The sequence below is a fragment of the Quercus robur genome, chromosome 6 (assembly GCF_932294415.1).
Source record: "Quercus robur chromosome 6, dhQueRobu3.1, whole genome shotgun sequence".
NCBI classification, from domain to species: Eukaryota; Viridiplantae; Streptophyta; class Magnoliopsida; order Fagales; family Fagaceae; genus Quercus; species Quercus robur.
Window position 1 is genome coordinate 49,645,652 of NC_065539.1, and position 16,653 is coordinate 49,662,304.

General features: G+C 33.4%; 2 protein-coding genes across 5 annotated transcripts; one reads left to right on the forward strand and one right to left on the reverse strand.

Moving 5' to 3' along the window:
• Positions 1-235: 235 nt before the first annotated feature.
• Positions 236-4,285, reverse strand: LOC126689270 (endo-1,3;1,4-beta-D-glucanase-like). Its single transcript, XM_050384410.1, has 7 exons — positions 4,067-4,285; positions 3,325-3,346; positions 2,773-2,899; positions 2,321-2,411; positions 1,984-2,073; positions 1,442-1,542; positions 236-788 (listed from the first exon to the last, which is right to left on the reverse strand). Exons 1-7 carry the CDS (start codon positions 4,212-4,214, stop codon positions 648-650), a joined length of 720 nt encoding a protein of 239 aa, XP_050240367.1. The 5' UTR covers positions 4,215-4,285; the 3' UTR covers positions 236-647.
• Positions 4,286-9,680: 5,395 nt separating this feature from the next.
• LOC126689266 (disease resistance protein RUN1-like) lies at positions 9,681-16,218 on the forward strand. Of its 4 annotated transcripts, none has more exons than XM_050384402.1 (7): positions 9,681-10,435; positions 11,456-12,554; positions 12,656-12,931; positions 13,026-13,955; positions 14,032-14,879; positions 15,131-15,221; positions 15,614-16,218. In XM_050384402.1, exons 1-5 carry the CDS (start codon positions 9,924-9,926, stop codon positions 14,821-14,823), a joined length of 3,609 nt encoding a protein of 1,202 aa, XP_050240359.1. In that variant the 5' UTR covers positions 9,681-9,923; the 3' UTR covers positions 14,824-14,879; positions 15,131-15,221; positions 15,614-16,218. The 4 variants fall into 4 exon arrangements, with proteins under 4 accessions (XP_050240359.1, XP_050240358.1, XP_050240357.1 ...); XM_050384401.1 differs by having other exon boundaries at positions 15,147-15,221; XM_050384400.1 differs by having other exon boundaries at positions 14,032-15,221.
• Positions 16,219-16,653: the final 435 nt, after the last annotated feature.

Consider the following 16,653-nt stretch of genomic DNA (forward strand, 5'->3'; position numbering starts at 1 on the left):
TTCAAAGCATTCGGCAAATTTATGATCTATATTGAAGGCATTCAGTCATAACTCATCAGAATTAATCCAGTCACAGATTTTAGAGCCGCCAAGGCAACACTTTCAGTGCATTATAGCCTCAGACAGCTCAAAGAGCCAAAGGCACCGATATTGCCATGGACATCAGAGAATGCATGGTGTAATGACAACCACATGAACCACATACACACACATTGCTCTCACTACAGCCATAAGATAAAGCATGCAATTTTCACCCTTTATTCATAAACAAGTTCATTCAAATTCTTACATACTACAGATTGAAGTCTAGCTACTCTCAACACTTCCAGTGCATTATCGCCTCAGACAGCTCAAAGAGCCAAAGGCACCGATATTGCCATGGACCTCAAAGAATGCATGGTGTAATGACAACCACATAAACCACATACACACAGTGCTCTCACTACAGCCATACCTTCAGATAAAGCATGCTATTTTCACCCTTTATTCATAAACAAGTTCATTCAAATTCTTATATACTACAGATTGAAGTCCAGGTTCTCTCAAGTCTCAACCATATGAGAAAACTAGCATTTTACTGGGTCCACACTGCTACTCATAATATTATAGAACCAAGACATACCATAGATATATCTAATTTGACGATTTCACTTCACATACTTAGCAAACCATTCTAACAAGTTCTGATGGGCCTCCTCAGCAGACTTCACAGCTGCCACATCTTCAACACTGTACCTGACTGTCCACCCGTGTGCAACTTTTGGAAATATCTTAACAAAGCCATCCACCTGAAAAGAATCAAAACATTATTTTATTATTATGAAATGCAATATTTGGAAAAAGTTACACCAAGATGGATGCATTGCATGGGCAAACCATGGCCTGGTTTCGAAGATAGACCTCAGGCATTTCAAAGACAAGATGATGAATCACCATATGAACATTTAGTCATTTGTTCAAAAAGATTGATAACACTTACCCCAACCCCAACCTATCTCTTTACCACCAGAGCCAAAGCCAAAAATGCTATGACGAACATTCATCAAATGCCAAGGCCAAAAATCCTTAATAAATGCAAAATTTGGGAAAATATGGGGAAAAATATTCTACTTATCAAGTAAAAAAAAACTATCCGAAGAGTCATCTAATCATTGAAGAAATGTGCAAAAACAAAGCTGAATAAATAACATGACCAAAAAAATTACTCTCTAAAAGAAACAAATGCTAAACTTAAAGCATGAAATTCAGGCTAAAGGGCTCCTGGCTATATTTTAATATGTAAAAAATTAAATACAGCCAATCTGCCGTCATTAAAAGAATGATGAAACATCAGTATTAGATTTCCTTCTTTTTTATATAAAGAAAAGAAGCTTTCATTATTAGAAAGGAAAAGGCATTAATTATAAGATTTCATAAGAAAATAAGGATTTGGTTTTCCTACCTCAGGTTTAGCAGCTAAGGCCTCTTCAAACTGTTTCAAGAGCGTGGGTGGAGAAAGATGGTCATTTTCAGCTCCTAATACTGCAATAGGAACCTTAACCCCTGAAATGAATTCCAAATATTGATCAGTAAACAATGAGACAATCCATTTTTTTTTCCCTTGCACTTGTACCAAAACAGAAGAAATTTAATGTAGAAAAACTCAAAAACACCATTGTTAAAGAAATGATTTCTGACAACCAGAATGTATTTTTTAAACAGAAAAGGCATTAAATAAGATTAAATCATTGCAAATCAGTATGCCAGTAGCAAAAAAAAAAAAGAAAAAGAAATCCATTGACCCCAAGAGGAAGGGAGAAAAAGCAACTTATAGAGTCAGATGCTTGTAATTACTGCCAACATTTAAATTGATAGAGAATTGATGAGAGCTAGAAATTTTTTCCTGAATGTGCTAAAGACATTTTTAATTTCTGAAATTGCAAACTAATAATATAATAAAACTAATATCAAGCTTTAGCAAATTTCAAGCACTAGAATCCATACCCTTGATATCATCTACAGTGACAAATGAAGGATGACATAGCACACCAGCTTGGATAAACTCAGCCTTTGCAAGTTCAACCACAACCTTGGCTGAGAAGAACACAAAAGTTCAAGTATCAGCATTTTTTTCAATCAATAAAATGCTATCTGACTTAAAATGTTAGAAATTTAGAATCCTTAATCAAACTTGTTTCAATAGAAAAATAAAGAAACTTAGTCAGGGGAGGGGGTTATAGTGAAACTATGAAGATACACAAAACCAATTCTTCCCTAACAAGAAATAACTTCTGCACTAGGGTGCTAGTTTGGGAACAAAGAATTAATGATAAAAACTCACCACCCCAGCAAAAGCCAGCAGCCCCAACTGCAGAAACACCTTTACTTTTTACAGCTTCAATTACTGGCTTTGCCTCCTCAAATCCCTTATCCTTTAGAAAGAATTATAGAGCTTCAGACACTATTAGTGCATACTAAAAATCACATAGTAATTAGCTGAAAGCTGCAATATCAGGATCATCAATTTCAATCAAGGCCACAAAAGGTTTACACAGCTAGGTAGTTTAATAATTTATGAAGTAAGAACAATCTGTTACTTTCAGTAATAATGATAAAGAAGTTATGCAGCTAAATCCACACACATATTCAGACAGCCTAATATGTTGTAAAATACCAAACTCACAATCTCAAATGAAAAATGCAGCAATATTTTCAAGTTTCGCAAAAGGGTCCACCATGAGAAAATCAAAATTATAAACAACTTCCATGCAAGTATTAAAAGATAGAACCAACCGTTCCATGATCCTTCAACCAAACTTGTATAGGCCTATTAGCATCATCCGGCACATAGGGATCTCCATTAAAGAAGTCAGGAACTACCACAAAAAATCCAGCAGCTGCAACCTTGTCTGCAAGCTTCCTTTAAAAAAAAATTAAAAAAAAAAAAAAGAAAAAATTAGTTTTCAGAATGTTACAGATCTGCGTGTCTAAAATGTGTAGAGTACAACTCCAACTTTTAACAGCAAAATCTTTATTGCTGCACTTCTTATTCAAAATAACATGGCATAGCTTCAAATAGAGAATTACAATCATCTATGTACTCCACTTCCAAATTAGAGAAAAATGAAAGTATTTTAAAGTGCCTAATATTTGACCGAATTAAGTCAACTAAGTTTCACACTGATGGGTCAAAATTTTAAAGAAATATATGTGTCACCTAAACTAAAAAGTCATAATGTAAAAGGAGTTCACCAACACATAAACACTGTTATAACAACCTAATCTGACAGACTATGCAAAACCCATAAACTAAACAAAGAAAAGAGAGATGAAAATTAGCCATACCTCAGGTTTGGAGCCTCATATCCTGCAGGAAAACTCAAACATGTTAAGATGGAATCATGGAACATGATACTGGTAATGAATTAACATAACCTATTACATATTTTATAGCAGGTACATATGTATCCATAGCATCTATATCAATTGTTCAACAAATCCATTCCCACTGCTTCCTTAATACTCATTTTCGATATCCCAACCAAGCCCAACACAGACAAACATATAAATGGCATAAAAGAAGGCAAGAATATATTTCCCATAAATGGCTAGAACAAACACCGATCATCAAGAACAGAATACGCTAGAGATTACCAAAAATAAAATTTAAAGCTTTTCAACTAAACATATAAATTCAAAGGACAACTGATGGTGCTAATCAATTTTCCTCGAGATTCATAAATAAAGCTAATATATATATATATAAGTGTAAAAAAGGAAAAATTCAGCAAAAACCTATATTAATCCTCAATCACAATTCGATTGCACTTAAATTTGTTGCATTTTGAAACCTCGGGGTCTCATTTGTTATTTGTTACAATCCTAAATTATAGAGTTCAAAATGTAATTTTTCCAGAAACCAAAACACCATTTCCTCCACCAATCACCTAAAATGAATCTAAACAGCCCCCCAATGGTATCCTCACAAGCCAAAATCCAACACCCAGATCACAGTTTGAAGTGAAAATTAGAGCACACCACAAAAGCAAGCAAAAAAAACTGAAGTGTCAAAGAAAAGTGTGGGCACCATAAACGTCAGAGATGAGAAGGATGGCAAGCTTGGAGTTGGGAGAGCCAGAGACATAGGTGCTGAGTCCACCAAGCTGTTCAACATGGCCAGCTCCTGCATTTGGGTTCAAGGTTGGTGGGTTTGAGCAACACTGGGGACCAGACATCCTTATTCTCTTTTTTTCTTTCTTTCTATGATCAGCAAACACAACACAGGACACAATATCCCGAGTCTTTGGAATTTGGGATTTTATAGAATGTTTGATAAAAAGGAACCTTCTAGTTCCCACGTCACTACAAATTTTGGGGTAAATTATCAGTTCTCGAATAATGTACAGCATATTCCTCCTTTTGTCGCGCAATAAAATTTGACAATATTTTTACATTTATTGAGTTGGCATTTTATTTCTAATTCTTATCTGAACCATCATTGATAACATTTTTTTCTTACTACTAAAAATTTGCCACATCAACTTAATGTCAAAATTTGTATCTCTAGACTTTCTCTAGATTTAATTAAATAAATTTAATAAAATACTCAATTTCATAATCTAGTGAAATGGTCAATGTAAATGGTTGATACTCTACCCACCACCACAAGTTCCTACACTAAATTGTGCCATTTTATGGGTGAACTGTGGTATAAGTTATGCTATTTTATGTGACACTAGCATTACTCTTCCACATTGCAAAGTCTACTATTGGTTTTTAATCAATAGGTATTATTATAAATCCAAAAGAATGGAATACCACCATATCTTTGTACCTTGAGACTCAATTTTATGGGAAACTAAATAGTTTAGTTAGTACTAAAAAAAAAAAAAAAAAAGGATTTGAACCCTAGTGAATAGTTACTTAATGTTATGGAAGACTAACAATTAGTTAGTTACTAAGGTGGATTTGAACATTGATGTCTTCCTTAGCTTTCAAAATATTATTTAAATATTATTATTTTATAAAATGTCATATATATATATATATATTACTCAATAAAAATGGCCCCATAATAAGTAGTAGTAAATGTTGGATACCTCATACTCTTAATAGCTTATTATAAAAACCAACTGTAATAGGATAAAGTTGGTATTTAACAAAAATGGCCCTATTTACTAGTATTTATGAATAATAAATAATAGTAAAAATTGGACACCACAGACTCATTTTTTAGCTCAAAACCGTTATTGGATATAAAAGTTGATTAAAGAGAAATTTTACAATTTGTCCTTTGCTTTTTTATAGTGTACTACAACAACATTTTCCCCCTTAATGGAAGAAGAGTGCTAGAGCCAGTAAAATATACAGACTTTTTTATACCATCTCATTAGGATTCACCTCATCTAGACTCCACCACAATACAAAAATAGTAGGGTGTAAAAATTTCAGGATATATTTTTTGTGCCCCTAGAAATTTCCTTAATGAAAAATGAGACTTATTTATTATACAATTGGTTACACTTGGGGGGCATGTGGTAACTTTTATCATCTTTGCTTAAACCAAGGCCTCGTCACGTGAAAGTGGTTATTTCAATTGGCTTTTATTAAGTAAGTACATTTGAGTATTGGATGTGATATTGCCCCCAACAAGTACTATTCAAAATTGATCATGTGTTTATCTTATGTCTCATCCAATGCACTGGACAAAAGCCCCTCCCTTTTCAATATATTTTATTTTTGATTCAAAAATGTTCTCTTGAAATTAGTATGTTTGAAATTTCCTATTTATAAAACATTTTTTTTGAAATTTTATTTAAAAAATATTATAAAGTTATATTTTGTGAAAGGTAAGTTTCTATCAATAATTTGGACATATGATCGATACATAGGATTGTTAAAGAAATTCAACCCTCCAAAATACTTAGGTAGAGATATTGAACAAGGGAGAGGTTCCAACTATTTTCAAGAAATTACTGGAAAAGTTCAACCCTCAAAAACTCATTGGTACAGAAATTTGGACATAGAAGAGACTATTTTTCAAAAAGAAATTATGAGCTTCAAGTCTCAATTGTTATTAACATTTTTAATTTTATCAATCTAAAAAAATCATTGGCTTTCATAAATTGATTTGTATTATTCTTTTATAAACATAAGTGCTAAGTTCTAACAATACTACCGGTGAAAACTCCATATGGGAAAATGATCAGGGAACAATTCCTTAGGTTCTCTAATTAAATTAAAAAACGTGGATTATATTAACCAATGAAAAATGCATAATTTTATCTTTTTCAAGGACAACTAAATTTAATACAAGAAATTTAAAAAGAAAAGAAAAGGGAAGAGACTCAACAAAGTGATGGAAGGGAAGCCAGGGTGGTCTTGGATGATGAAATGGCTTTTCTTTTCTTCTTCTGCATTTTTTTTTCCTCTCTGGAACGCAATCCAGATCACTTTGTGTATGCTTTTTCTTGAAGCTTGAACCCTGGGATTGGAGGACTCATGGGTTATTCCCTGTAGGTTGAGGGGTAGAACATTTTATATTGTAGGACGCATGGAAAATCTTGCCATTTGTACAAATGACTTGTACAACAGGTTTCACTTGACATTAGGGGTAGCAATTTTTATCCAAATTCATGAACCCACCCATTTGCCATCTTATTTGGATAAGTCTTAACCCAGTCCATTTGAATATTTGGGTTAAACGGATAAAGACTCATTGGGTTATTTAATTATAAAGGTCTTAATGAATAAACCCACTAATACCTACTAAAACCCATCTAAAATTCAAGTAAACAACAAAAACTCTAAATTTCTAGGCAAGCTAAACTAAAGATTACAAAATTACTTTCACCAACAACAAAAAAGTCCAAATCTCTCCCTGTTTGGTTACTAAGAAAGTAGCGGAAAACGACAGAAATAGGAATTCTGAACCTAATAAGATTGTTCAAACAAAATCGGAAACTTTACCACTCAACTAAGCCCAAAAATAGCCGATTTTTTCATTTTTCTGATAATAAAAGCAATGAAAAAGAAAGGATCCCAGAAAAGGATCACTTTATTTTCTTTTCCTCCATTTTTTGAGCAACCAAACAAAAATTTCACTACCTTATTTTCCCTTAAATTAAAATTGAAAAAGTAGAACAAGAATGCAAGAAAGTACCAGAGAGAGAGAGAGCTAGAGAGATAGAGAGTTCGAATTTTGAGAGTGATCAGTTTTCAGTGAAGCTTTCTTTCTCTCTTCTCATTACCCTTCTTTTTCCTTTCTTTTATTTATTTTTAATGTAAATAAGGACTTTTGAAGTCTTTTCCTTAATACTAATTTGGCTGTAGCCTCCCACCCCACACGTAACATGTAATTACTGGGAGAAATCTTTTAGTGGTGGCCTATGATATTGATAAGGACTTTTGAACCCAAGACTTAGGATTGTATATGAGTCAAGTTGAGTATTAAAAGTTCATAATTGTTCATTTAATTCTATTACAAATGCGAGCTAAATTTGAGATCATTCCTGAACTAAATTACATGTTCAAGCTTAGTTTTTTTTTTTTTTTTTTTTTAAATTTTTTTTTTATCAAACACGCTCAAGCTTATATGCAAACTTCTTTATTAACTTATTCTTTTTCCCATAATAGTGAACACCACAAATAATATTTTGTACCCTTTTATCTATCTTTGCAAAGTAATTAATAATTAAATTAAAATTAAAACTTTATTATTTGAGTTAATTAGATGTAATGATTTTTATTTATGCAATTATAAAAAAAATTAGATTCACAAACATTGCATTGTTAAAAATTATATATAATGTTTACTATGAATTTGACTAATTTATGTTATAGTGTTTTAAAACTAATAATTTGATATCTTATGAATTTAGACAATCTAGTCTCAAGTCTACATAAGTATATTTATATATATTTACACATATAAACATATAATATTATATATACTTAAATTGAGTCTCATGTTCACAAGCTTATTTACAAATACATTATATGTTTGAGTTTGGCTAAATTAATAGTCGGGCCAAAATTTGGGCTTGATCTTGTCTTATTTGCCAAATAAACAAAAATATACAAGTTTTTTCTTGAATCAAGTTTGAGCTATTTATAAAAAGTTTTGTTCATTTATAGTCATACCAAGACCTCATTAATTTCGTTAGACATTGTGAACCTCTAGAGTAACATCATAAAAGTCATTGAGCCACAAGTAAGGGTGTGTATGGGTCAGGTTGAGGGGTTTTTTTCAACCTAACTCACCATGGAGGGTTAAAAAAAATTCCAACCCAATCCATCACAGGAGTCTAATCCAACCCACCTAGATCGGGTTGGATAGTTTTTTTTTTTTTAATTACTATTACTATTACTATTACTATTACTATTATTATTATTATTATTATTATTAAAAAATTGAACATTATAACAACACCACCATAAATAAGAGCAAATTTATAATCTAATAATGTTGAGTATAACAACAAACCAAAACCAACACAAACTAACTGAGGGAAACTTAGAATTTAGATTTTATTTAGGGCTTAGAATAGGAGAGAGAGAGAGATAATAAGGAGATTGCAATGAGGAGAATTTAGAGTTTGAATTTTTATTTAGAAAGAGGGGCAAAAAATTAAATAACAAAATTGTATAATATTTTTTAAAATTTAAATATATATCAAATATAGATGGGTCAGGTTGCGTTGAGTTAGGCAGATTTGTGAATTTTATGACTTGATTCGAACCCAACCTACTATAACTAAAAAAAAAAATCGCAACCCAACCCAACCCACCAATCCCTAAAAACCAATCCAACCCAATGAATTGGGTTGGATTTGATCGGTTTTGGCTACACACTCCTAGCCATGAGGCCTTTTTTTTTTCGCATCCTTTATTTATATTCAATAAATAAATAAAGATGTATACATTGTCCACATTAACTTCTCTAACCTTATAAATTGATGTTTTTATGATTTATCTATTACATAATTTACACCATTTTTATATTGGAAAATCTTATTGCACACCTTTACCAGTTTTACATACAAACTTCACCACACAATTTTGGTTCGGTTATATGACCATGTGCCTAAGGCCCTAAGGTGATTGTGTAATCCTCTCATTTTAGGCTCCGTTTGGAAGTTCATAAGGGAAGAGAATGGAATGGAATAGAATGATCATAAGGAAATAGAAATGAATGGAATGAAATGGAATGTATTTAAGCAAGAGAAATGAATGGAAATGAATGGAAAAGAATGGAATGGAATGGAATTAAGTAACCTTGATTGGATATTTTAAAATGAAGGAATGGAAATGAATGAAAATGAATGGAATGTAAGTAATCTTGTTTGGGAACAACATGGAGGGAATGGAATGGATTCATTTTATAACAATATTACTATTGTACCCTTATTTTAAAATAAATAATTGAATATACAGGGGTATTTTGGGAGTTTTAGTAAAAAAATCATTAAATTTAATTCCATTTCCTCCCATTCCTCCCAATTTCGGGGGGAATGAAAATTTGAGGTTTCAAGGGAATAGAAAGGAATGAATGTTCCCTCCTACTCATTCCATTCCCTTCTACTTAAACTCCCAAACAAGGAAATGAACTTTCCATTCCCTTCATTAAAACTCCCAAACAAGAGGAAGGGAAGAATATTCTAAAATTATTCTTTTTATTCCTTTCCATTCCATTCCATTCTCTCCTCCCAAACGAGGCCTTACTGACCTTCTGGTATCTTCCCCTCTCTTTCCCTCATTGGCAAGCGGGCCGGTGGACTGTAATTTCCTAAATCCGTGAATTCACATTTCAATTTTTGTAGCTTTTCGGTCACTGCTTCAATTTCCATTTTATTCTTCCCTAATTTCATCATTATATTCCTCTCTGCCTGAGCCTGTGTGTTATTCTTCAAGAATCAAAACCAATTTGATTGATTATATTTCCGATGGCTTTTATGGACACAGAAAACGCTTCCTCCTCCTCTTCTTCTTCTTCTTCTACGCCCGGATGGAAATACGACGTCTTTCTCAGTTTCAGAGGCACCGACACCCGCAAAAACTTCACAGACCATCTATACGCGGCGTTGAGTCAGAAAGGCATATTCACATTCAGGGACGATGAAAAGCTTGAGCGAGGAACGTTCATTGCCCCTGAGCTCTTGTCAGCAATTGAAGACTCGAGATTTGCTGTTGTGATTCTCTCCAGAGACTACGCTTCGTCGAGTTGGTGCTTGATTGAGCTAGCGAAGATAGTTGAGTGCATGGAAAAGAAGGGGCTCATAGTCCTGCCAGTTTTCCACTACGTGGATCCTAGTGATGTGCGCAATCAGAGAGGGGCTTTTGCTGAAGCGTTTGTTAAACACCAAGAGCGTTTCAAAGATAAGATAGAGGATGTGTATACGTGGAGAGCTGCTTTGACACAAGTTGCTAGTATTGCTGGATGGGATTTACACGATAAGTAAGATTTTATTTTTCAATTTAATAATGCTACTTATTGATTTTGTACTTTTAATATTGTTTAATAGTAGCCCAAGAGTTAAGTCCAAATCTGATGACATCCTTTATGGATTTGAAAAAATGGGTTCTTCATCTTTGAAACTTTGAGCATGACATCTCTGATTTTCTGTCTATATATGATATAGATATTATCTTCCTTGCATGCCTTGTATTAACCCATTTGAACTCTGCTTCCCATTGATCAATCTGTCTATATATATATATATATATACAAACAATCCAAAAAGCACTTCTAGATACGTCTTGCGAAACTGTAGTCACAAAAAATTGCAGAACACACTTATAATATTACTTTCCTTTGTTTGGTTGGGAGGAAGAATGGGAGGAACTTATCAAAAAGAAGAAAAGAAGAAGATACAATTAACATACTACAACATGTCTTAGTGAAATAATCTAGAAACAATTTCAACAAATAAAGAATCATATAAAATCAAATTGTCGCTTTCAAAAGGTTTATTGAAGGTTGTCAATTTCTAATTTAAATCATACTTTTCAATCATTCTTGACCAAGACCACTATACATTTTCTTTTAAAATTTTATTTGGGGAGGTAGTGAAACTATACATATCACCATCACCCAAATTATTAATTTTTTCCCCCACAACAATGGCTTACTAATTTATATATTTTTGCAGAACTGCTTAGATAAGCAAAGACAAAATCTTTTAAGGCAAATAGTTGGGTCAAAATGCCCAAATATTTAGTTAGTTGCTTGCAGGTTTTACTAGCTAGAAGTGAGTCCAAAGAGCTCTTCTTTAGAAAGGTTCCTTACATTTTCAGAAAAAGATAAAGAGCTCAAATACATGTTTTATTTGGTTTATTTGTTATATCTTTTCGTATTATGGAACTTAGAGTTCTCTTTCCCATAACGCATAAATCTAAAAAATATACATTTGTTGAATCTTTTCCCTCGTTCTAGCCTGTGCTAACTCAATAAAATTATTGTCTATCTTCTTTGTAGACATGAGGCAAAAGTTATTGAAGAGATGGTCAGAAAAATACTTGGTAAATTGAATTCTACATACTCTGTTGTTCACAAGGATCTTGTTGGAATAAACTCTCGTATGGAGGAAATGGTGAACTTATTAGCCATAGGGTTGAATGATGTTCGCTTTGTAGGAATTTGTGGTATGGGTGGAATGGGCAAAACTACTCTAGCACGACTCATTTATAACAAACTTCATTATTGTTTTGAAGGTAGCAGCTTTATTGCAAATGTTAGAGAGGAAAGTAAAAAACATGGTCTAGTTCCTTTACAGAAACGACTTCTTGCTGATATCTTCCTTGAAAAGAATATTGATTTTCTAGATGTTCAATGGGGAATCAATATGATAGGGAAAAGATTATGTCATAAAAGGGTTCTTGTCATTCTTGATGATGTGGATCAACTTGATCAATTAGAAGCATTAGTAGGTGAGCGAAATTGGTTTGGTCAAGGAAGCAGAATCATTATAACAACTAGATATCAACATCTATTGATAAGGCATGAAGTGGTTAGAGTTGAAATATACAAGGCTAGGAAACTGAATGACGATGAAGCTCTACATTTCTTTAGTTTGAAAGCCTTTAAGAAGGATTATCCATTAGAAGGTTATGAGGACTTATCCCAGAAGGTTATTTGTTATGCTCAAGGCCTTCCTTTGGCTCTTGAAGTTTTAGGTCGATTCCTATTTCGTAGAAGTGTAGATGAATGGGAAAGTGCACTATGTAGGCTAAAAGAAAGTCCTGAAAGACAAATTTCGGATGTTCTTAAAATAACTTTTGATGGCTTGAGGGAAAGAGAGAAAAACATATTTTTAGACATTGCTTGTTTCTTTAAGGGAATGGAAGAAGATCATGTTGTAAATATATTACAAGCTCTCTATGACAAGCCAAAAATTGATATAGTTGTTCTTCTGGAAAAGTCTCTCATAACTATCTCATTTGGAAAATTTTGGATGCATGATTTGCTACAAGAATTGGGTAAGGAAATTGTTCGCTGTGAATCCCCTGAAGAGCCTGGCCGACGTAGTAGGTTGTGGCTTACAGAGGATGTCATTCATGTATTGAAATGTAATACGGTAAGATGATTATGTAGGCTCTCAAGCTTTCTTGTGGTATATATTTATGAAAATTCATCTCTATAGCTATACACTCAATCTTTATTTATTTTCTTAACTAGGGAAAAGAAGTAGTTAAAAGCATATTTCTTGACTCACCTCCAAGAAAAGAGGAACGCTTGAATGCTGAAGCCTTCTCAAAGATGAAAAACTTGAGATTACTTAAAATCAGTAATGTGCACTTTCCTCAAGGGCTCAAGTATCTTTCTAGCGAGTTACGTTTTATTCACTGGGATGGATATCCTTTAGAATCCATGCCAACAAGTTTTGAGCCAGAAAAACTTGTTGAACTCATTATGCCTTGCAGCCTTGTCAAAGGATTATGGAAAGGAATCAAGGTAAGGTTTTTTTTTTTTAAATAAAATTTTTAAAAAGAAAAATTAATGTTTATAAGGGCTTAATTTTCTCCATTTGATTGGTGTTTTATAACAGAGTTTAGAGAGGTTAAAACTCATTGACCTTCGTGACTCTTGGAACTTGATTGAGACTCCGGACTTCACTGAAGTCCCAAATCTTGAGCAGTTGATTCTTCAACATTGTACAAGATTGTCAAAGATTCATGAATCCCTTGGAGAACTCAAACGGCTTATTCTATTAGATTTGAATGGTTGTAAATGTCTTAAAAGCCTTCCACACAAGATTAGCCTGGAGTCACTTAAAGTTTTTATTCTTTCTGGCTGTTCAAGACTAAAAACGTTTCCGGAGATTGTGGGAAATATGTCATGTTTGTTGGAACTTTATTTGGATGGAACTGCTATAGAAGAACTTCCATTATCAGTTGAGTGTTTAACCGGCCTTATTAAATTGGATCTAAGTGGAAGTGCTATAAGAGAATGGTCCCGCACTTTTCCCTCCAACAATCTTAAAATACTTTCTCTCTCTGGATGTGAAGCACTATTATCTAAATCATCGAATAGGTTTTTCAACTTTCCTCTAATGCCAAGAAGAAGTACTTGTCCCATGGGCATGTTACAGCGTTCTTTATCAGGCTTATGCTCTTTGACCCAGCTGGATCTAAGTTATTGCAATCTTCAAGCAATCCCCGATGTTCTTGGTTGCCTATCCTCTTTAACAGAATTATATCTAATGGGAAATAATTTTGTTGGTCTTCCTAAAAGTATCATTCGACTATCTAATCTAGAATTTCTTTTTTTGAGTGGTTGCACATTTCTTCGATCATTGCCAGAGCTTCCAATTAATATTGGTTATATTCTAGCAGAAGGTTGTACATCATTAGAAACATTACCATTAAGACCAGAAGATTCTTTTAAGCCATATCTCTCTCTTTTCAATTGTGTAAAATTGATTGACAATCAAGGCTACGACGACATGTTGTTAACAATGCTAAGACATTACTTTCAGGTTTCTCTCTCTCTCTCTCTCTCTCTCTCTCTCTCTCTCTTGTGAAGTTCTAAACATCTTGATTTGTGTGTTTCAGGGCAACTTTAAAGAGACATCTGGATATGATATGATCATTCCTGGAAGTAAAATCCCAAAATGGTTTAGTTATCATAGTGAGGGGGCTTCACTGAATTTGCAAGTGCCTTCGTTATTATGTAATAAATTGATGGGGATCGTTCTGTGTGTTGTTTTTGCACTCCGTGAGCATCATCCACTTGACCTAATTGATTCGGCAAATTGGGGGTTTCTTAGAATTACGCATCAGCTTACCTGTTCCTTTAAAGTCAATGGATATGACAAACCCAATAAAAAAGAGTATTGTTTTTCCGAACAATATGGTAAGATTGAATCGAATCACCTTTGGGTGAGTTATGTTCCCCCCCCATACTTCAATCAGGTGGAGGAATTAAGTCAAATTGACGCCAAGGTGGAGGAATTAAGTCAAATTGATGCCAATGGATTCAATAAGATTGAGTTTGAATTTGAAACCTTCGGTCCAGGATTGGAGATTAAGAAATGTGGGGTCCATTTGGTATTCAAGGAAAATATTGAAGATTGCAACCAAACTATGGCTCAGTGCAGCAATAGCAACATCACTCCTTATGAGGATGAATTTGATGATTCAGCAAAAGATTCAAAAAATAAGCGTAGGCGTAGCCATGATGACTATGATGGGGCTAGACCTAGTGAAGAAGGTAGCTTTAATGACCTACTGCACCCAAAGAGAATACGGCTCCCTAATATCATTGAAAGATTTGTGCCACGTTTGGGAAATTTGATTGGGAATTTAAGCACACAAGATGACTCTGACGATGAGAAATCCCAGTAAAAATGGTAGCTTTGATGAATTCAAAAGGCAAATAAACTTCCTCCTCTAAAATTTTTGTAAGCCACCACCTTGCCTTCTTTCACAGACCTTGGTAGTTGCATATTTCTTTCTTTTTTTTATTGATTGGGCATATGCTTGCATTTATTTTTATATTTCACTTGCAATTTTGCCATGCATGTGGCATTCTCTTTAATTTTTTCTGAGCCTAGCTGTTACGACAAGTGAAGGCCAAAAATTGGTAGAATGTGTATCTTCAAACTGTAGGACATGCTCTTCTTGTTAGTATTATGTATAAAACCTTTTCTAGATTTGATTTTTTACAGGTTCTGGGGAGAGTTGAGGCAATGCATGAGTCAGTTTGGTGAACTAGAAAATGCAATGGTGAATTGGTGATGAAGGTACTGTGAACAATTCCTGTGTGATTTTCTCTATTATAGATTTGTTGGTTAAGGATACTTTCATTTTTGGTTTCTATGTTCAGTATGTGTCCTCTGTTCATGCAAGATAATTTTTTTGGTGGTTAATTCTCTCATTTGTTGTGAGGAGCCTTTGCTGTCTTTAATATTACATAGCTTTGGTAAAATTCTTCCGTACAAATGATAACTATAGGTTGATGATTACCTAAGTTTCTACTGGCGCTAAGCAGAAAACTAACATTTTACATGCCTTGGTCTGATGAGCAATCATTGACCTCACTTTTAGTGTTAATCCTATCATGCATTAGATAGAATACATTTATTATGTTTCCAGATTAAATGTATATCGGATGGTGAGTTTTTACTTTTTGCAGCTTGGTGACTAACTGGTTTCTGCTATGGTTGTGGGATCGCACAAGAAGATGTTCTTGTGGATTTAGCTTTCACATTTTAACTCTTCAGAAGATTCCTAGGTATTGAGCTTCTAGAAAGTTAATTTAATCAAGGTAAGTAGAGCAACTGGACATTCTATTATCTGATATTCATGCTGTCAGAAAATACTTGTAGCACAGCATACCCATAATGGGAGGACACTTAGGTTCAAGTTGCTACCCCAAATGCAAGTTCTGTTCCTAGCTTAAAAGAATTCTTCTCCTTACATGGATCACCCTCTTGATGGTACCTTCTGTATTTGGATGATTGGGCATGTTGATATTTATAGATGATGGATCTTTTATCTGTCTTGCCTCAATCAGCAAAATGAGATTCATTGTATTTTTCTAAGTTTCATCCTTTGGGATCCAAACAAATATTGCATGTTTCTTTGAGTTCTTTTAAAGTTGATATGGGCATGTAGAGAGAATACTTAGATATATGACCGTCAATTCTAATGAGTTGGTGCACATTTAAAGTAGTTTGATGTTTGTCAATTATCATCCATTAATTCCATGACACGGAAGTATGAATTGATCTTGTCAAACTCTCTCTCTCTCTCTCTCTCTGTGCATTTCTTTTTGTTATTATTTTTGGGTTGATTGTATGTTGGAGTTTGGGACATGAGTATTTTATTTGTTATGCATATACATACATACATATATATATATATATATATATATAAGTCTCTTTACAAATTTTGAGGTGTAAAGGCTATTACCCAATATTGATCCAACTAACATAAGGTGCTGGAAGCAAAAATCTGGAAATGGTTCTAATTGTGAGATTTTTATATGAGCGATGCTATGATTATATATAATACGAAGTATATTTAAATAATGTAATTAAGATTTATTTTGTAGTTAATTCTTGATAGTATACATGTGTTAGTAGATGAAGATATGTATTAATACAAATTGAAGTTAAAAGCCAAAATACATTATGCACAAAGCTTGCCCAGAATAAGCTGCCTGCAGCTTAA

Coding starts and splice junctions, on each gene's coding strand:
- LOC126689270 (XM_050384410.1), bottom strand. CDS start 4,214: ATGTCTGGTCCCCAGTGTTGCTCAAACCCACCAACCTTGAACCCAAAT. Junction 3,347..4,066: donor TCTCATCTCTGACGTTTATG/GTGCCCACACTT, acceptor GTTTTCCTGCAG/GATATGAGGCTCCAAACCTG. Junction 1,543..1,983: donor CACTGTAGATGATATCAAGG/GTATGGATTCTA, acceptor AATTCATTTCAG/GGGTTAAGGTTCCTATTGCA.
- LOC126689266 (XM_050384400.1), top strand. CDS start 9,924: ATGGCTTTTATGGACACAGAAAACGCTTCCTCCTCCTCTTCTTCTTCT. Junction 10,436..11,455: donor GGATGGGATTTACACGATAA/GTAAGATTTTAT, acceptor TCTTCTTTGTAG/ACATGAGGCAAAAGTTATTG. Junction 12,932..13,025: donor GATTATGGAAAGGAATCAAG/GTAAGGTTTTTT, acceptor GTTTTATAACAG/AGTTTAGAGAGGTTAAAACT.